This window comes from Panthera uncia, chromosome B1 (assembly GCF_023721935.1).
Source record: "Panthera uncia isolate 11264 chromosome B1, Puncia_PCG_1.0, whole genome shotgun sequence".
Classification (NCBI taxonomy): domain Eukaryota; kingdom Metazoa; phylum Chordata; class Mammalia; order Carnivora; family Felidae; genus Panthera; species Panthera uncia.
The window spans coordinates 125,953,504-125,975,234 of NC_064811.1; the positions used below are offsets into that span (position 1 = coordinate 125,953,504).

The 21,731-nt window shown below is 39.1% G+C and overlaps 1 protein-coding gene across 2 annotated transcripts in view; it reads right to left on the bottom strand.

The window, feature by feature from the left end:
• The window catches only part of SH3D19 (SH3 domain containing 19), a 185,824-nt gene that overhangs the window by 27,278 nt on the left and 136,815 nt on the right, over positions 1–21,731 (bottom strand). The window contains exons 5-9 of one of the 2 annotated variants that reach the window (XM_049632269.1): positions 21,255–21,393; positions 20,685–20,847; positions 18,962–19,963; positions 9,601–9,708; positions 5,000–5,112 (exon numbers count right to left, since the gene is read on the bottom strand). In XM_049632269.1, coding sequence (XP_049488226.1) covers positions 5,000–5,112; positions 9,601–9,708; positions 18,962–19,963; positions 20,685–20,847; positions 21,255–21,393 — 1,525 coding nt within the window. The remainder of the gene's footprint in view (positions 1–4,999; positions 5,113–9,600; positions 9,709–18,961; positions 19,964–20,684; positions 20,848–21,254; positions 21,394–21,731) is intronic. The other variant, XM_049632270.1, reaches the window with a different exon arrangement.

A 21,731-nucleotide genomic window follows, 5' to 3' on the forward strand; every position in this document is an offset into this window, starting at 1 on the left:
AAAGGAAGGTATGTGAAGAATAATGGAAAAGGCTCAAGAAAGCAGAAAGAGTAAAGGGGGATAACTCAAAAAATAAAAGATGGGTAGAGCAGGAATGTCCGAGCCTAACAGCATATGGGAGAAACTGAAAGTGTGGAGAACAAGAGGAAGATTTCTATAGGAAAAGGACTCAAACTGTGCTGCTTAAACAGATTTTTCAAACATGTTGTAGCCTAAGGATTAGGAAATGAGTATAATAATACATGGAAAATGTTTCCAGATCTTTTTGTTAAAGGATCACAAAGCCAAAACTTCTGTTTTTTGTTTTTTTTTTTTTTTTTGGAAAAAGTCCTCTCTAAATTCTTCTAATTCTGATCGAGTCTCCTTTTTTCACGTTTCCTACTTTCTAAGCCCCCAGTACTGACATGCACAATATAATATTCCTCCAAGGGGGAAAGTGCTAACCCTTTAAAATTACATTGCCTTTTTTTGTAAGGGAGATTTAACTGTCATTTGGGAATGTTCAGGCTAATTCAGACTGTTTTCCTCCCTCTCACCTTATAAATGAGTTAAAACTGACTTCCATAGTGTTCTAATTCAAACTGAATATTAACAACTTTTCCTTAAATACCAAATGATTAATTGCCAGTAACTGCGATCATTTAAGTATATTTCAAAATCCCATTTTTAAAAACAAATTAAGCTTGCCCTTAAAACTTGGTTTCACTAATGAGTTCAATTAATGTAGTGAGGCAAGTCACTAGCCCATAAACCCTGCAATGGTCCATACAAAATCCATGCCTTATAAATCCACCGCTGCCTATATTCCTCCCACTCCTGACAAATCCTGCTATGATTCTGAAAAACTCATTTATTTGGCTACCTTTAATATTAACAAACAGAAAAACACTCTAGCAGAGAGTCAGGAACTCTTACTGGTTTTCTCAAAACTATAGTTGTTAGATAACTTAATAAATGAAGGCATATAAAAAATATAGATGTATACATTTGACACAAAAAGTTATAGATGATGTACTTTAATAACTACATACCACATAATCCTAACCTTGTACAAAATATTAACTGTACTTTTCTCTCAGGGCTGTTATTTTTATGGAGGATCTTAAGTATCTTTTTAGTTTCTCAAATTTTCCACAATGAGAACATTTTGAATCAGGAAAAAAAAAGGCAGTATGCTCACATCGCCCAGGAATGTTAGGCACACTGTAGAACATAAATACTGAGAAGAGAGGACTGGCTCCTGTAGAAGCCACTGTCCTAGTGTTTGCTAAAGTCCAGCTTTGTGCACGAGTTCTGCCAACAGCCTTTGGAAGATTAATGATTACGTATTTCCTCCTCTTCAATATTCCACAACTAACTGGAGCCTCTCTGCATCTGTTTTTATAGTTTTTCTTTAGCTCTGACTTCTCTGAACTTAGGCTTACAATGTGTTTGGATAGTTCCTGGTGAAGCTGGTCTTTCTGCTTGTACTGCCCCTGCAGATGCCATCTTTTTGTTCATCTGCTTTGGAATGGTTTCTTATATTCTAACTTCAAAATAATTCCCTAGTTTGTTTGTTTTTGCTGAATTTTAAAAAACACATATTTCTTCCAAGACCACATTCTTGTCTGTTGGAATTTCTTAGGAGCCTCTGCAAAAGTTCCTTCTCTTCTTTCTCCAAGACGTGGTACCACTTCTTAGGCCCTGAATTCACTGGCCAGCTTCTGTGCTACAGCTTGGATTCTTGATACATAGCAGGTGGCGTCTCCTGACTCTCCTGCACTGGCTGGCAGCCTCTTTGGGAAAAGCTTTGGAAGCCCTGAGTTCTCACACAAAAACATCTGTTCCTGCTCCAGGGGCTCCTAATGTTCTTCACCCTAGAGTCCCTGTCCTTCTGGTGAAGAAAGGGAGATTTCGTAACACAGCCATCCTGCCCTAAGATGAAGAAACAGTAAAGAGTTTTCGTTTCGTGCCTCATCAAAGGACACAGTTGGCAAAGATCAAGCCCATCCTCGTGGGTGATTACACTGGTGAAATAGTCTTTTTTTTTTTTTTTTTAACTTTTATTTATTTTTGAGACAGAGAAAGAGCACGAACGGGGGAGGGTCAGAGAGAGGGAGACACAGAATCCAAAACAGGCTCCAGGCTCTGAGCGGTCAGCACAGAGCCCGACTCGGGGCTCAAACTCACGGACCGTGAGATCATGACCTGAGCCGAAGTCAGCCGCTTAACCGACTGAGCCACGCAGGCGCCCCGTGAAATAGTCTTTCTACAAATCCTCCCCGATACCCGAAGGCGTTAAAATCTCTGGTCTAATAGTCACTCAGTAATCGTAATCCTCAAACAAAAGGAATTTCTCAGGCATAGATTTGACTTTCTGGCCCTGAAATCTATTATGTGTGACTTTAGCCAACTCATTTCACTTGTGGTCTGTTTCTTTTCTCTTCTTCCTTTAGACCCAGTGCATCTATCATGATATGTATTTATTATAGGACAGCACAGAATGCTTTGGCACTCCTTGGTAAACAGTGTAGGACAGGATTTTCCTGTTCATGTGAGGAACAATTATGATTATAGTACCTCTCCAGATGGTTAAATCTAACTTCCTTTTCTTGTTTTCCTAAAATGTGGGAGTTGCTTTGTGTTCTGCTTAACACCAAATGTAATAATACCTAATACTTTAATAGAGCTTTATGGTTTACAGAAGTCCATTACATGACTTCATGAATGATACATATATGCCTACACATCACCCTCTCACTCTCTTTTACAACCCTTTAGAGTAGAAGTCGGTAACCTGCTCAAGTAAATTTTCCTCCATGGAAATTTGGGATTTTCTTCTATTCAACAACAGTATTGTACGGGCCCTATCATCCCCTAATGGGCTTTCTTGGCCCAGTTTTAATAAAAATTTATTACCAAGTACTTTGAAAATGTAAACCATCACTAAATTTTAGTTCAGCCTACAGGAAAATCTCATTAACTTGATATTGGCTAATTTAATTTAATGTTTCCTTCAAAGAAATCTCTTTTCACTAGATGATTAGATGGGTTTGCGTGTGTAATAAGCATAGTTAATGCACAGTGTAAAACTATTATGAAATTTGAACTGAAAATTTGGTACAGAGATGTTAAGAATTTGTTCCTTTAAAATTTTTTAAATTTTCCTTTTTAAATTTTTAATTAAAGAATAATTGATATATAATACTGTATTAGTTTCAGGTGTATAACACAGTGATCTAATATTTATATACATACAAAATGGGCACTACAGTAAGTCATTACCATCTGTCACCATACAAAGTTGTTACAGTATTACTGACCATATTCTCTATGCTGTACATTACATCCCCATAGCTTATTTTATAACTGTAGGATTATACCTCTTAATCCTCTTTGCATATTTCACACCCCTCCCACCTCCCCTCTGTTTGTTCTCTGTATCTATGAGACTGTTTCCGTTTTGTTTTGTTTTGCTTTTTAGATCCCACATATAAGTAAAGTATACAGTATCTTTCTCTGCCTGACTTATTTCACTTAGCTTAATACTTTCTACGTCCATCCACGTTGTCACAAATGGCAAGATTTCATCTTGTAATGGGTGAGTAATATTTCATTGCACATATACAGCACATCTTCTTTACCCATTAAGTTAATCTATTGATGGACACTTAGGTTGCTTCCATATCTTGGCTATTGCCAAAAATTCTGTGATGAACACAGGGGTGCATATGTCTTTTTGAATTAGTGTTTTCACTTTTTTTAGATAAGTACCTACAAGTGAAATTGTTGGATACGATAATTGTTTCTAATTTTTATTTTATTTGGGGGGGGAGGGGAATGAGTGGGAAGAGGGGAGGGGGGGAGGGAGAGAGGGAGAGAATGAACCTCAAGCAGGCTCCATGCTCAGTGCAAAGCCTGACACAGGGCTCAATCCCACGACCGTGGGATCTCGACCTGAGCCAAAATCAAGAGTTGCATGCTCAACCTAGTTAGCCACCCAGGCACCCCTATTTTTAATTTTTTTGAGGAACCTCCACACTGTTTTCCACAGTGGTTGTATAAATTTACATTCCCACCAACAGTGCAGAGGGTTCCCTTTTCCCTACATCCTTGCCAACACTTGTTAAAGGAACTGGTCTCTTTTGAACAAACCTTAAAAGATAATCTACCATATGGGAGTTTCAAACAGCATGGGGAAATGGTATTGAGGTTGAAAAAAAAAAAAATATATATATATATATATATGTATACATAGATACAGAGAACAGAGGGGAGGTGGGAGGGGTGTGAAATATGCGAAGAGGATTAAGAGGTATAATCCTCCAGTTATAAAATAAATAAGCTATGGGGATGTAATGTACAGCATAGAGAATATGGTCAGTCATACTGTAACAACTTTGTATGGCGACAGATGGTAATGACTTACTGTAGTGCCCATTTTGTATGTATATAAATATTAGATCACTGTGTTATACACCTGAAATACAGTGTGTATATATGTGTGTGTGTGTGTGTGTGTATATATATATATAAAACTCTTTGACTACCATTGTTAACAAGTGCATGATAAAGTACTATTTTTTAATTAAAAAATTTTTTTCCCTAAATTTCAGATTAACAAATTCTTATGGTTATTATCTTAAAATCATGTCACTAATTGAATATTTTAAATAAAAACTGATAATTGCACTAAGTCTATTTCCACAAATATAAAAGGTTTTTAGAGATTTTCAAGAACTTCTGCCTAATTATTAGTACCATGTAAAAGGCAATGTCATTCTATCACTATAGGAAAAATATTTTATGATGAAGTATCACAAACTGGCTTAATTCCTTTGTCCTATAGGAATTTTTTAAATATTGAACATCACCTTAAATAAGTACACGGGGCTTAGAAATGGTTTGCAATAAAGGTCTTTACCAGACCAACAGTAAAATAATTCAGACATCAGCTGAGTATTTAAAATTAGCGCATAGCTTGGTCTTCAATCTAAGACAATTTATAGTAACCACTTACCAAGTTTCTAGTTCTGTCAACATTACTCAGTTTTCCAGATACTACACTGTAAGTGTTTCCAATAGGTTTTTCAGTAGGGAGAGGAGGTGGGCTTTGCGGATCCTCTTGTAAACCTGGAAAAACAGCAGTAATTCATCAATAATTTAGGGCCTTTGAGGATTCCAAAGTATGAAATGATTGCAGCTTGGTTCCTTAGGAAAATGGCTGTCCTAACAGATCCATACAAAGAGTGGACAGCTAAATAAGTGACAAAGAGCTTCAGAAAAAGGATGGGTTTAGCAGGCATCAGTTAGTTTTACTGAATGTTATATAGAGTAAAAATAATACTAAATAATTAAACAGCAGCCAGCAATTTTGAAAACCTTCAATGTGCCAGGCAGTAAGGCACCTTATTCGTATACATTTCTCCAACCAATGACTATCTATGTGCTAGATCTGTGTAGTTCACTAGCCAGTCGTTGCATGTGGTGATTTAAATTTAAATATTAAATAAAATTACAAATTCAGTTCCTCAGTTGCACTAACTACACTGAAATAGCTAGCACTTGAAATGTTCAGTTGCCATAATAGAGAGCATAGTTTTAGAACGTTTCCACCTTTGCAGAGAGTCCTATGCACTATCTAGCACTATGCTAGATAATATTCTAATTTTGCAGATGAAGAAACCAAAGCTGACAAGAAAATATATAAGTTATCTGAAGTCTTAATGCTAGTAATTTTGGGTTTTGAACCCAGAAGCCTGTACTCACTATAATATGGCATGCTGTTTCTTTAATAGGTTGTGTATCCAACCCTCCCCCATCCAAATAATTGAATGTGTTTTCTAATTCATTAGCTCCAGATTAATGGGTTTAATTGCCTTCAATTTAACAAACAATATCTTCACATCCAAACTACATCCTTAACTCAGTGATAGTATACCCCCAGCTTATTTTAAAAAGAAGGAAAAGATCAGATTTAATTAGTGGCAACTAATTAAAATCTGTGTGCAAAAACACTTGGAGAAAGGATGACTGTAACATACTAAAGGAGGCTAAAGCTAATGGTGATTTAGGCACGGAAAGGAGACGGGAATTCTTTTCATTCTTTCAAATGAACACTCTCTGCTCTCACTTCACATGAAATACCTATAACAAGAGGATGGTTTGTCAGGTTCCTATTTTATCTACAGACAGGAAACACTCTCAAAAGAAGGAAAATACCCAGGCCAGCTACTATGAAAACAATGATTTAGAGACAGGCAAGCATTCTTAGGGAGCGGCAGGGCTACTCTGGAAATGAAGACACATAGGAAGATTTCAACTGAGTTGCCATCTTGAGGACTTTCTCTGTGGAACAATTTTCTTATTCTTACAAGGAGATGCTGAAATCATTCAGGATGCTGTATTGCTGCGACAAACAATTAAGGGTACAAAGCAGTAAGAATATGAAAGTAGAGAGGAGATGCCTTACTGGCAGGAAAGGACATAGGGGTTATCAGGTATGGATGTGAGGGGGGGGAGGTGGAGATTTCCAATTTCAAATAATGTGGTCAGTGGAGGTCTCAATGAGAAAAGTGGCATTTGAGCAAAGACCTGAAGGAATGTTGAAGGAGGGAGCCATGCACATACCTGGGGAAAGGACATCCTAGTCAGAAGAAACAAATTTCAAGAGGAAAGAGCTGACATGTTCAAAGAAGGCCAAGGGGTTTTGCTTCACAAAGCTATTCCTTTCTTCGCCTGACCGTTCCAAGTTCTTCCGACACCAAGGCACATATGAATTGCTGAATAACTGTGGTAAGTACAATTCTGGGGAGCTGGTTTTTGATGTAAATAGAAACAGCGCTGTAGAAACAGGCACTTCAGTTCTCTCACAGACAGCACTTGGAATCCAACTTTCTAACAGCTCCTGGAACTTTGTCAGAATAATAAAGGTGCTTCCTCAATATATCCTTTTCAGGGGGTGCATGGGTGGCTCAGACAGTTAAGCGTCTGACTCTTGGTTTCGGCTCAGGTCTTGATCTCATGGCTTGTGGGTTTGAGCCCCGCATCAGGCTCTGTGCTGACAATGTGGAGCCTGCTTGGGATTCTGTCTCTCTTTCTCTCTCTGCTTCTCCCCTGCTCTCTATCTCTCTCTCTCTCAAAATGAATAAACTTTAAGAAATATATATCCTTTTCAGGATTTCAGGACTATTTTTTATTAAAAAAATTTTTTTAATGTTTTTATTTATTTTTGAAGAAGAGAGAGACAGAGCATGAGTGGAGGAGGAGCAGAAAGGAAGACACAGAATTTGAAGCAGGCTCCAGGCTCTAAGCTGTCAGCACAGAGCCCGATGCGGGGCTCGAACTCACGAACTGTGAGATCATGACCTGAGCCAAAGTCAGACGCTTGACCAACTGAGCCACCCAGGTGCCCCAGGATTTCAGGACTATTAAGCCAATTTATAAGTATGCAGAAAAGAATGAACATAGCAGGCCTGAGACTGCTTATTCTCAGAAAGATATGCTTCCAAGGTTGGTTCTTGCTGGAATCTGGGAACTTGGGCTTTGGGAAGGTTCCCACCATCCCCAGAACTGATAAAACAAAAGAATATGGTTTATGCTGAATACCTGCTTTCCTTCTGGGAATCTGGAATTTTGGAACATGCCAAAATTGCTAGAGGTGCCTATGTGACCAGCCCCCAATAAAAACCTTGGGCATTGAGTCTCTAATGAGCTTCCTTGGTTGACAACATTTCACCTGTGTTGTCACAACTGGTTCCTGGGGGAGTTAAGTATAGCGCTTGTGATTCCCCTGGGAGAGAACACACAGAAGCTTGTGCCAGGTTTCCTCTAGGCTTTGCCCCATGTACCGTTTCCCTCTGCTGATTTTGCTTTGTATACTTTTGCTGTAATAAATCACAGCTGTGAACATAACTATGTGCTAAGTCCTGTGAGTCCTCTAGCGATCATCAAACCTGGGGGTCTTGGGGACCCTGATACAGCAGAAGAATAAATTCAAATATAAAAACTGTATTGCTTAAAACCCACATGAGCTTCAGGCAACATTTATTATCATTATATTTCACTACACTTGTTAAAATCTAGGATACATTTTAACAAGGTAACGGCAAGCAGGCAAACAACCCAATGTCTGTGATACTTCTATAGCCCACTGATTTGTGGACTATATAATGCTGTCAAAAGAAATGAACCACCAGTTTTTTAATCTACCACATAACCTCCTAAGAAGCGAGGACCCACCAGAGTTTGGTACCCTTGACTTTTTCCTTCTTCTCATTCTTCACAGTAACTCAGTTCACTCTTTTCACTATTTGGCTTAGAGCCATCAATTAATAACCATCAAAAGACCAAAACCAGTATGATCCATCTGGGTAGTATTTTATAGAGAAACCACACCCATAAACTAAAGGGGTTTCATGGCATTCCAGGGTATGCTTGCAAAATAACCCACGGATGCTACAGGTGAAGGACTGGGGACATTTGATCTGCTATGAGGAGGAATGGAGTGACAAGATCTCCTGTTAGATAAAAAGCAAGGATGCATCTGGTCTATGAAAATGCACCGAATGAAATGAAACGATAGCAGAAGCTCATGGAGAAAGCTGTGTGATCACTCCAAGCATTGCCAAGAACTGCTTTGGAACGCACCGTCCATGCACGTGCGTGTACACATACATGTACTTTTACACACACTTTTAAATAATCTCCAGGGTCTCAAATAAATGGGCCTGGCCCTCTTGGCTTCTCTTTTACAATAAATATTAGATTTCTTCGTGGTACATATATAGGCTCATACAAAATTTCATTTATTGTGCCGGTAAAAAAAAACAAGGAAGAAAACAGTATAAAAATGTGTTATGCTAATTTTAAAAATGTTTAATACATGATTATGTTTTTATAATTTTTGGTTAACTGCTCTTCACACAACTCATGCATACTTACACTTAGATTATGCTGACTGGAATAAGATACTGTATCCAGAGAGACACATACAACTTTATTTGCTGTCAGTTTCAATTAGAGTTCATAGGAGAACGACTTGGGAGTTAAGAGGTGTTGACGCCCTGGTGCAGTCAAAAATCCAAATTAACTGTTGACTCCCCAAAAACTTAACGACTAATATAGCCTAGTGATAAACTAAGTAGCCCAATAACACAGATTTTAGGTTTTATGTGTTATATACTGTAGTCTTACAATGAAGTAAGCTAGAAAAAAGAAAATGTTAAGGAAACCATAAAGAGGAAATATTGACAGTATTGTAAGAGATCTGTGTACAAGTGGACCCACACAAGTTCACACCTGTGTTGTTCAAAGGTCAAGCGGACTTTCCTGCCATCTTTACCAGAGGCACTAACAGGATACTCCAATTGTTCTGAGTTTCAGTCTCTCTCTATTCTCTCTGCCTAGAGATGATGGTATAGAGAAATGAAATCCGTATTTACTGTACCAACTGTCTAAAGAACTGTGAAAAAAAAAATAACTTGTTTTTAAATGTGCTTGGACTATAAATAATAATAAATGGCCGAATACACATAATTTCAAAAGCAGACATTGATAAATTAGTATATATTTTCCCCAGGCTCTTGGAGAAGCAGATAAAGAAGGCAGATTAGTGCTTACATTTTCCCGGTTTGGCTGGAATTCGAATCACAGTGGGCTTCCTGGTGGGTGCTGGTTGAACTGCTCGTTCTTTTGTTGGTTCTGTTTTTGTGGGGAGCTGAAAGGGATCTAATGAAAAACACAGTTTATTTTGCATGTTTTCGTTAACATGGACTCAAACAAAAAACCTCATTCATAATTAAAGAGTCATATTTTCATGCCCCAGGGAAAACTATTCATGGATAAACAAAATCTCAGTTTGCAGAGACAAACACAAAGTCGGAGCTCATGAAAGGAAATAACTTGGTGCTCTGTAAATAATTCATGTGGCTTTTCTTCCTCTCTGATGAGAGATATCCAGGACAATCTTGAATTATGAAGAAGCAATCCTTCAAGGGAGTACAGTCATTTCGCAAGTGTTGCCTGAAAATGAGGGGCAACTGAAACAAAGAGCCAATTTCCCCCTATCGTGAAGCCTCCCAGATTCCCCAGGAAAGAAGGCCTTTTCTCCCTCCCACTCCTGTGCCTGTCCCAGAAAACTCAGGCACAAGGCTCACCAAGGGCCCTCATCCTACCTAGCACCGTCCCTGATACAGAGTGTGCCTGGCACACTTTGCTGAGCAGAGTGTCAGTCGTTCAGTAAAACCACACTTCAGTTAACATGAAAATGAAAAATGTTTTATCTCTGAAATACGATAAGACATCTTCCTTCAAATATTTCATTTGGGGGCAAGGATACAGGACTTGGCATTTCTCCACCTTAACTGACTCATTTAAAATTGACAGTGTATGTTTAGAGAAAGTATTTTATTTTTATTTTTTTATTAAAAAAATTTTAATGTTTATGTATTTTTGAGACAGAGACAGAGACAGAGTGTGAACAGGGGAGGGGGAGAGAGAGAGAGGGAGACACAGAATCCAAAGCAGGCTCCAGGCTCTGTCTGAGCTGTCAGCACAGAGCCCGATGCGGGGCTCGAACTCACAAACTGTGAAATCATGACCTGAGCCAAGTCGATGTTTAACTGATTGAACCACTCAGGTGCCCCTAGAGAAAGTATTTTAAATAGAGACATAATTAACCAAACTTTTTTACTGAAAGAAACCATCTTTTTTCTTTAATGTAAATATTCTTTTCAGTACTTTAGGGAAATGCCCATATCATTTTTTTAAAGATGAGAAATCTAAAAATAAGTAGATTAGCAAAAATAAAATAAATGCTGTATAATGGATACTCTCTGTAGCACACAGGATCTCTTGAGGCCTCCTTTGCCTTTACTCACCAAGAAGCAGGATGAGTATATGCTGTAATTCTGCACCTGTTCTATGGAATCTTAACTATAGGGAGATACTCCCTATAAAAACAATGTACAGCACAGCTCCTGTGATGAACAGCATTCATGTTCTGCCTATTATTATGAGCTGTGGTTCAATAAGCACCTTTTGCTGAGCAGCTATTTTCAAGATACATGAAGAGCTGAGCTAATGATAAGAAGGCCTTTCGGCCCCTAGATACTTGACCTTCCCTTCCATGCAGCTCTCAGGCAACCTTACCTGAGATCACTTGCTCACTAGCCACTTGCTCACATATAGGATGTCTACCATGTGCCAGTAACAATGGTAGGTGGGAAGATACTATGGTAAAGTACAATCCCATTTTATTCTCTACCGCCTAGGAATGGCCCTGAGATGGCATGCCAGGTAAAACTATTATTACTGGCTAGTGAGAAAAACAAAAACAAAAAAAAATTAGAGGAGTCCTCTATGGAAACCTATTAGCTCACAATGAAGCAATCTTGTCTATGTTCAAAAACCCAACTCAAGATTATCACAACAGTATCAAACTTGAAAAAAAGGATCTTGCAATAGTGTAACTTTATTCCACTGTAACCTATGTCCTCACAAAACAAAGAAAGCTCCTTTTAGCTCTAAATACATTTTTTAATTCTATATTTTGTTATAGCATTATTTTTTACTCCAAAAGAGTATTTATTATAAAAATGGGAAACATTAAGAAATATTTGATGGAAAGCCTTCTATAATCCCATCTCTTCAGTAATGATTAAAACTTGGTATATTTTTTTACCATATTACATGTATTGTTATACAGGTATTTTGATAAACAAAAAAGCAGGACTTTATGTCTTTCTTTGTAATTTGCTTTTTCACTTTGTCCGCTCAATATTGCTTGGAAGCCTACTACGAATCAAATAGTATACTAGGTGCTGGGAATACTTCAGTGAACAGCAAAGAACTCTGTCCTCACGGCACTTACATTCCATCAGGGAGATGAAGATAATCAACAATAAATATAATAGATACATCGGTCACGTGGCACATTACATGAAAAGTACTACTGAGAAAGGAAAACGCAGAGCATGGTTAGAGACTCTGGGTGTGGGCAGAAGGGAAGCAGTTTGCAGCATGAAACTGGAGTGCAGGGGGTGAGGGAGGGGAGTTCTCTAGGGTCATCTTTCCAACAACTGGATTTTACATATTCTAATAGTCCTTCCAACTTCAATAATATACATGTGGTCTCTAGGAAACAGTAATGGATAACAGGGGATAGGTGCAATTGTATTAAAGCTCATTACTGCAAATATTACCTGAATGTGGACTCCCTGAATGGTTCATCTGAGTAATACTAGCTAAAACGAGAGAATCTGAAGACCCTATGTAATCCTGGCATGCATTTTATTCAAACACAGAAACATAGCATTTTTCCTTTGTGCTGATCTTTCCCTTCTGTTCACCTCTCTCCCTATCATTGCCTTTACTCTGCTTCCCAGGCCTTTGTTGGAACCCACTGACTTCCAAGGACCCACTTTTCTTCCCCCAGCAGCGGTGGAGACTTTGTTCAGAGACTTGACTGCCCTCTCTCCCCCTTATCTTGGTTGTCACATCCCATTCTCTCAGGGCTCTTGTTTTCTAGTGGGAAAAGCACCAAAAATTCACAAAAAGGAGTAAGGCTGTTAAATGTTCACTTGTACTCTACCTTTCAAGTGGCATTTCTGCTTTAATAGCTCCTTCTGGTGCCTACAATCTGTTGATTATTAGTACAGGCTTTGAGTTGATGTTGTCTTTTTGGGTGGGTGTGGAGGGGGAAGAAAATCTTGAGCATGGAATGACCTCAGCTATTTCCCAACTCATATTATATTCTGAGCCAGTATACCACCTACATTCTTTCACATTCCAGGAGGGAGAGCACGAACAAAGGGGGCATCAGGCAAAAGGGAAAAGACACTGCCAATCACAGGGGGCATCCAAATTATGCTCTCTGTTTGGAGGACTGGCCTCAGACACCTGCCCCAAATCCTGCACAGTATGTAACCTCATCTTCTGCATCCAAGGGTCCAGTGATTTTTTTTTTTTAACCTTAAGGACTTAAATTGAAGTAGTATAGATATAATTTATATAACAAAGTATTCAAAGTGTCCTTCCTAGTTATCTACTCTTTCTCCGTCTTTACCTTTAATATCACTAGCTACTCTTTAATAATTGGCACTCAGATCATGTAAAATTATTCTACTATGTCTCTGGAAAAAAATTATTTCTCAATACAGTGAGCAAGGAAATCTCAGTGTTCTAGTGCTGCAGGCTATTTGGCAGGAGTGGGTCTGTTTGATGACCTGCCCCAGCTGTGCTCACCGAGTCAGTGAGCTCAGCATCTGCCTCTCTTGTCTGCGAGCTGTCCAGGGCTGTAATGCAGACAAGATGTGCAGATTAGTGGGGAGGACAAATAGCATCACTTCAATAAGAAGGTGGGACCAGAGGCCTGATTTTCATCTTGATGATGCTATGCAAATCTCTCTTTAGCTACACTAGTATGAAGTTTACTTGTTATGTCCATTTATGAACAGGGTTATTTTTTTCTAACAGAAATCTAAGTGGGCAATATATAAAATAAGGATGGCATCTCATGTTTGGGAACTCCAGGCATTGTCAAGCAGAGAACTGAATCACTGGTACTATTAAAATGTTTAAAGTTCATAACCTTTGACCCAGTAGTCTCACTTTTGGAAATTTATTCCTCAGAAATAAAAACACTAGTAGAAATGGCAATGTTTATGACAGTGTTTACTGCAGTATTTTCTGTAGAGGAAAAAGAAATCCAACAATCTAAAAGCACCATCCATCAATAGGGGAAATGTTCAATCAACTATGATACACTCATACTAAGAAATATCAGGCAGGTATAAGGAAACAAGAAGTTAGACCTACTGACCTAAAAAGAAGTCCATAAATCTCACTGTTAAATAAAAAATGACAAAGGGCAGGGGCGTCTGGGTGGCTCAGGCCACTAGTTGGTTGAGTGTCCAACTCTTGATTTCAGCTTGGGACTGTGCCCCATGTTTGGCTCTGTGCTGAGCACGGAGCCTGCTAAGATTCTCTGACTGCCTCTGCCCACCCTTCACTCTCGCTCTTAAAAAAAAAAAAAAAAAAGACAAGGGTATAGTATGGTAAAACTGTTTGTAAAAGTAGGTAAAAGTACATGTATGTATACATGTTTGTAAGCTTTGGTTTGAAATGTCCAAAGACATGGAAAGCTACATACAGTATTGTTTACACTGGTTCCTCTGAGGATATGGATGGATTGGAGGGAGATACATTTTTTTTTCTTTCACTAGATGTTTGCATTGTTGACTTGTTATAGCAGTATAACATTACTTTGTAACAGAAAAAAATGCAGTAAGATAAAGCCAATCACAAGAAAAAAGTTACAAGATTAAGCTGAAATAACAACCCTGACAACCAACCAAACCAAAAAACACTTAAAAATAAGGGGAGGAAAGTGAAAATTCTTGTTCCTTTAGTTGGTTTTTAAAGGCAATAATAGCCAAAACTTTCTATAAGATAACTAGAAAAATTAAAACTGTTTATTGGATATAGTTCCTCAGTGATTTTATTTAATAGGATTTTCTGTGCATACATCTATGTTTTTGAATTTGTCTTTAGACATATGCAGTTCAAAATAATTAGCTTCGAATTGAAATCTTGAATAATACAGCAATTTAGAAAAATCATGTATTATTATTTTAAAATTTCGGGGTGCCTGGGTGGCTCAGTCGGTTGAGTGGCTGACTTCGGCTCAGGTCATGATCTCATGGTCCGTGAGTTCAGGCCCCACGTTGGGCTCTGTGCTGACTGCTCAGAGCCTGGAGCCTGTTTCAGATTCTGTGTCTCCCTCTCTCTGACCCTCCCCCGTTCATGCTCTGTCTCTGTCTCAAAAATAAATACACGTTAAAAAAAAATTTTTTTTTTTAAAATAAAATTTCTACTCATCACAAGACTGAGGATCACATGGGAAGCAGCGCTCGCTCGCTCTCTCACTCTCACTCTCTCTCTCTCTCTCTCTCTCTCTCTCTGGCAAAGATGACAAAAGCTAACTCTCCCAGCTTTTCATCCTAATTCTGCTTATGTTTTGCTGTTCGAAAACCAGGTTCCCCATTCTCTCCTGCCAATCCTGTTTCTTCATAAAGACTACCTTTGTTACTTTTTATACATCTTTCCAAAGAAACTACATATGTGAATGTGTGTGTTTTAAATAAACAGCAGCTAAAATACCACGAATGCTATCTGTACCTTGCATTTTTCACCTAATAATAATATCTTAGAGGTTGGTAGGAGGTAATAGGTGGTATGTTTCCTTTTTAATTAACACACAATCCTCCACTGTATTGTGGATGTACCATTATTTATTTAAGCAATCCACTGGAGGTTACTTGCAATATTCTGTAGCAATAGCCCTCCAATGGGGTGCAAGAATAAGCCCTTGAAGCTCTGAAAATTGTGCATACATGAGTTAAGGGGCTATTTTCAAAGGAGATAAAAGATTCACAGGATAACCTGATTCCGAGTTCTGTGACCCAGAAGGGGTTAAGAACAACAGTGCCACAATTCTCTTACCCAGTTTGCTTTTGTTTCTACAGTAAAAAAAAAAACACGAAGCATCTCAAAGAAGAAAAAAAATCTCCTACCCAAATCTAAGGAAGGTCCATGGCATTTCTCTCCACCTTTATTTGCAGTATGTATTCTGCCCTCCTTCTAGGCCCTCACACCAAACCAATTATTCTACACCTGCTGCCAAACAAGTAGGCCCCTTTACACCTATATCCGCATGGTCTTCATTACTGGGCTGAGAAAAACACTGATGATAATGTAGTTTTCTGCCCATTACCTGTCTCTAATAATATGCTTGTCATCATAATTAGTTTCACCATCCTTGGCTTGCTTTTCTGTCATTTCCTTCCCTTGAGTTCTGTTAATAGCAGAAATTGGCTGCTAAACTATTATTCTGGGCTGTGTAATGGAGCTGACAGCAAGGCATTCTGCCTCTTTTTTTTGACAACTGGGTATGATTTGTAAAGGTGTGAAGAGGAATTGCTAATACTTCTCAGCTCTGTTACATTAACCTGGAAGGCATTCTACCCAAGAAATGAATCCAATATTAAATTGCTTGTTTTATGAGTTTTCCTTTAATAATTTTTCTAATCTTTATAATGTTTTCATAGCTCCAGTATTTTCTGATCTCTATTTTCTGAGATTAATATGGCAACCTCATTTTATGAAAACTACTTTATTAGATTTTCTTTATTTCTGAGGGAAAGAAAAGAAGGAAAGACATATTTGTGAGTTCCTCTTTTTCTCATGTTCTCTCCCAGTTTCTGGCTAATGCCAGGATGATTGAGTAAGGTTTCACAAAGAGACCATAATCCTTTATTTACAAAGACAATGCTATTGATATACCATCAAAAAGTCACAAAGCCCCAAATCAATACACAAACAAAAATCTCTCTGCATGTTGAGGAATTCATAGGTGATCCTAAAGGCCTCTGGAGGACAGTAAGCAGGGAAGCAATGAGGTCCAAATTACACTCTAGAAAAAAATCCCTTGGGAAGCCATGATATGGAGGATGATAGGTTTGACACAGAAGCAGGGGCTCAATTTAGGAGGCCACTGCAGTAATCTGGCCAGAGTCCTAATGTGGGGCAGCAGAGGGGGGATGAAAATGAGAGGAAGACTCAAGAACCACTTAGAAGGCTAAACCAGCCAGCAGGAGTTGGTAACTAATCGGATGTTAAGAGCAAGAAGTAACAATAATAACTACTACTTAATGGGCACTTCCCATGTTTCAGACACTGGGACAGGGCTTCCCTGCATAATCACATTTAATCCTTGCATTACCTCCATGAGGAGTTATTATTACCTCGTTTTATAGATGAGGAAACTGAGGCGCTGTCAGGTCAAGTAAATTGCCCAAAGTCACACAGCAATTAAGTGGTAGGCTCTGGCCCATCTCACTCCAAGTCCAAACAAACAGCCACTGGGTGACAGATAGGAAGACTCAAAGATGATCTCTAGGATTCTCTAGGGAAGGCCGGGTATATGATGGAGTTACTATGGGATGTGCAGGTTAGAAAGAAGAGAAAGTAAATGTTCAGTACACCTCCACAGTTGAGAGCAATGGTTAAAGTCAGGGAGGGCAAACAAATTACACATTTTGCTGAAAGACTGCCTAAATAATTAAATGTTGTGCAGTGAAGTGGGAGAAATCAAGAAACAGAAAAGGCTGAGTATGAAGCATGAGACTATATTCATGTGGAATGTATATGGTTGACCTTCTTTTTGAAGATGACTATAATTATCTGTTTGATGACATGGAATAAATTTTCAGCAGTTATTAACCAAGTTGCCATCCCCACAGAATCCAGTGGTTTCTACAAAAGGTGGTATTTCTTTGGGTTGTATCATTTCCACCTCTTCTCGGCTTGCTGTTGTTGGATTTACCCATCCCTGTCCCACCCTGAACTTTGTAACACCAAAAAGGTTTAAGTAAGAAAATGACATAACAAAGACTTGAAAAGTTTTCAAAGTGTTCCCTGGTGTAATGATTCATGAAAATGTTGGGTAGCAACATAATGTAATGAAAAATATACTAGATTTAGAATAAAAAGACGGAGTTTTGGGGCACGTTGGGCGTTTTAGTTGGTTAAGCATCTGATTCTTAATCTTGGCTCAGGTCATGATTTCATGGTTCGTGAGATCGAGCCTCACGTCAGGCTCTGTGCTGACAGCATGGAGCCTGCTTGGGATTCTCTATCCCTTTCTCTTTGCCCCTCCCCTGCTCTTGTGTGTGCTCTCTCTCTCAAAATAAATAAATAAAACTTAAAAGAAATACAGTTTGAATCATACCTTGAAAACTGTTAGTGTTAGGACACTGGGCAAGTTACCCATTGATTTCTCTCAGTCTCATTTTCTTCTGCAAACTGAGGACAACAATCCCTTGCAGAGGTTTACTACAAGTATGAAATTAAATGATGTATGTCTGGGTATCTACCACAGGATTTGGAACATTGCCGAATCTTAATATATTCTAACATCTTTCCTTCTACCCCTTATAGACAAGACGCAAGCTATAGCCAGTTTAATGTGTGCAGGATAAATATTTAATAAGTATGTTTGTTATCACTTAAAATACACTTGTGCTGTGCAGAATTTGGTTTTGAATCACAGAGCTTATGCCATTTTGATGCATGTTAAACATTTATAAGATGACAGCTAACCTTTTGAAAATACTATTAAGCTTATATGTTCACAAAATTTACCCAAGTAAGTAAACAGCAGTAAAAGAAATCCTCAATGACAAGTAAAGCAGCTTACTCTGACAAATCAAAGATAAGCTTTATGATCATATTCTCCATCTGAATAGTGTGAGGAAAGAAAACATACTCTCTGAATTTCCTCTTGAGAAATTTAATTGTCCTGATCTTGGCAGGAAACTTACAGCTGTTGTATTTTATTTACAAAACTTTGCATTCCCAAGGGAAGACGTTCTGTGAAGATTACTGAAAAAAAAATTTGCAACATATGGCTGGGTCCTCCTCATTCCTTGCTTTGCTCTTGCCAGAGTCCGTCCCAGGGCTGGCATCTCTTCTGGCACTCCCAGTGAGGCTGGTTCAATCTGAGGAGCCTTTCTGGGGCCACTGCATGATTTCCCATCTATGAGAAATTTCCCCTGCATTTCCCTGATGCTTGAATCTCCACCTGCCAAAGCAAGGGAGCCAACCTCACACCTAGTTTTGTCGTTAGACCGAGTCTGCTTATTCCTGGCTCATGTAACAGTCATCAACATGTGTCTCCCTCTTTCTCCATCTCCATCTCCCCCCATCCCATATTTTCCCTTCCTTCTCTGTCTCTATCTCCTACCCAGCTCCATGTTTCTTAAACTTTCTGTGTTTCTATCTTCTATATATACACATATGCATATGTGTACACACACATACACAACTCAATAACTTATGTGTTAGAAACTAAAACAGCAAGTGCCATTCAAGATGCCCTCTGAGGAGTTTACACTCCCTTCCACTTCTGATTTTTACTCACCCAGAACCATCTCTGAACCAACAGATTCTTCAACCAGGTTCCCGGGTGGGGTGGGTAAAACATCGTCATCAAAACTGATGAGGTCGATGTCCCCTGAAGGCTTGCTTTGCAGAGCTGTAACTGTGGAGTTGGCTGAGGGTCCTTCTCCCAGTGACCTGAATGCTTTGGTCTGTGACGCCACTGAGAGTCGGGGAGGAATGGTGACTGGTTTCAGCAAAGCTGCAGGGCCGGGGTTTTCTAAGGAAACCGATTTCTTCGGCAACAAAGGCCGAGGAGCAGGAGTTGGAACTTTCTTCCCACCATCAGGGCTCTCGGCCACAGGTCCCCCTCCAGGAATCTCAGGATTAACACTTCGTATAAGGCCAGCATTTGGTTTCTTTGGCAATTCAGGTTTGGTTACTGGGATGCTCCCTACCTCTTGTGGTGGAGGGTGTGGGGTGAGCCCCTCCCGAGAGGCCACCTTGAGTCTGTTTTCAGTCCAGGAGTCCCATTCTCCAGAAGCTCTGTTAGCAGCTGGTTTGGGAGCCACTGTGGGTTTCCCTGAGGGAACAGCAGGTCTTGGGGGGAGTGTGCGGGGAACAATTTCTGGTTTCACAGACAGTCCCGAGGTTTCTTTATTTGTCTGACCCTCAAATGCTTTGATTCTTGAAACAACACTATTTTGGCTTCGTTCTGTGTTCATAATGTTCATCACTGCCTGACTATCCAAGTTGTTGGTGCTGTCCAACAGAGACTGGGGCTCGCTCGGGGAGGATTCCCTTTCTGTGGCCACAGGGCTAATTTTCTGGTGATTTTGCTCTTTAATGTGACTATCTCTGGCTATTGGTCTGAGGTTGGCTTTTGATCTTGGTCTTGGCACTGGACATCTTGGAGCACTGGAGTTCTCTGGACAATTCTGTTCTTCAGAAATATCAAAGACTATTAGAGGTGGCACATCCGTTGGATGATCACTGGCTGAGACCACTGAGGAAGGATGGAGAGGCTTGAGAGGTGCCTGTAGTGCTGACAAGACCAAAAGCAACAGAAAGAAGTTGCACCATTATAATTTAAAGAAAAAAAAATAGAAGATACACAGATTTTTAAAAAATATACATGTAGAATATCAAGAGATTTTGATTTCCTTAATTGATAAAAAGTAATTCCAAAATCAAGGGGGAGATGTTTATATTCAGCTTTTCACAAGAGTGTTCTTCACGTTGTATTTATTCATAAAAGAAATATTCATTACCAATTATTTTAAAACACCATTAAGTTCTTGATTCTCAGTAGATTTATCACGCAAACACTTTCTCTCTCATCAGGATTCCAACATTTCTTGTTTTACTTTTCCAAAGTAACATACTCTCATCTCTGTTATTCGAACACAATGCTTTTTAAAAGCTTAACAGGACAACCACCTTTAACATCCCATCAAAGTTACATTGCTGAATATAACATCCTTCTCAATGGGAATTCAGAAGATTAGCAATAATACAACCATGAGTTAAAAGGATGATGTTTTTGTGATATGAACTAGGGTGAGTCCCAGAGACGGGGCCTGCGGCTCATAAGAATGATCTACTGTAATAATCACACCAAGTCAAAATAAAGAAAGCATACAGTGATCACAGTGACTGGGAAGCAGAGCTCAATGAATTATGCACAAGTTGCAAATTATTTTAAAGGCTAGAAGCCTACTGATTACTTTCCTAGAACTAGGTCAGAATTAGGGAAGACAAATTACTTGCACTACTTTGAGGCAGATGGTTGTCTATTTCATCTGAAAAGTCAGTCTGAGTTGCAGAAGTAATTGTGTGCCTTGGAGTGGCAGCAGCATTATTATTATTCGTAGTGTTAACTTGAACTTGGTTGATTTCTTTTATGACTTGTTCATAAGATGGTGGGAGCTGCAAAATAAAGAATGAAGATTTTAGACATCTATGGACAAATAGCCAAAATGTTAAACGTCTCACTTTTCTTGTCTTTGAACTTAATTTTAAAAATAAAATGTAGGGGTGCCTGGGTGACTCGGTCAGTTAAGCGTCTGACTCTTTTTTTTTTTTTTTTAAGTTTTATTTATTTATTTTGAGAGAGAGAAAGACAGAGTGAGTGAGTATGAGCAAGGGAGGGACAGAGAGAGAGGAAAGAGAAGAGAATCCTCCCAGGAGGCACAGAGACTGCTTGCGATTCTCTCTCTCTCCTCTCTCCCTGCCCCTCCCCCATTTGTGCATGTACACATACTCTTTCTCTCAAAAAAAATAAACATTAAAAAAATAAAAATAAAATGCAAAGAGATAATGTGATACTTATTTACCTCAGCAGGAACCAGCTCACTGGGCCTCCAAGGGCCTGCTGCAGAAGGTGGGGGAAATCCCAATCCTGGGGGTGGAGCTCCTGGAAACCACGAGGCTGGCCTTAGGGGCTCAGCTGCCACAATGGTAATCTCTGGGCGCCTAGCAGACAAGACCTCAGTGAGGGTTTGCAGGTCGGTAACAAGCTATTGTCTATCTGCAAATTGTCAAAGATTCGTGAAAACAACCACCTCTCCCCCAAAAGTTACATAAGAACTGCCATAATCACAGAAATGACCTGGCCTGGGCTATCAAGGGAGCAAATGACAGTCATCTTCTAGGACTCTGGGCCTCAATGTTAGAGATGTACCCTCGGCCCACTTAGCTCTTCTTTGGTTGATAAGGATAAGAACTAACTAGGCCCCATACAATCTCTTCATTCCAGGGTTCTACTGTCTAGCCTATACCACAAACATAAATATATGGCAAGGTAGAAAAGT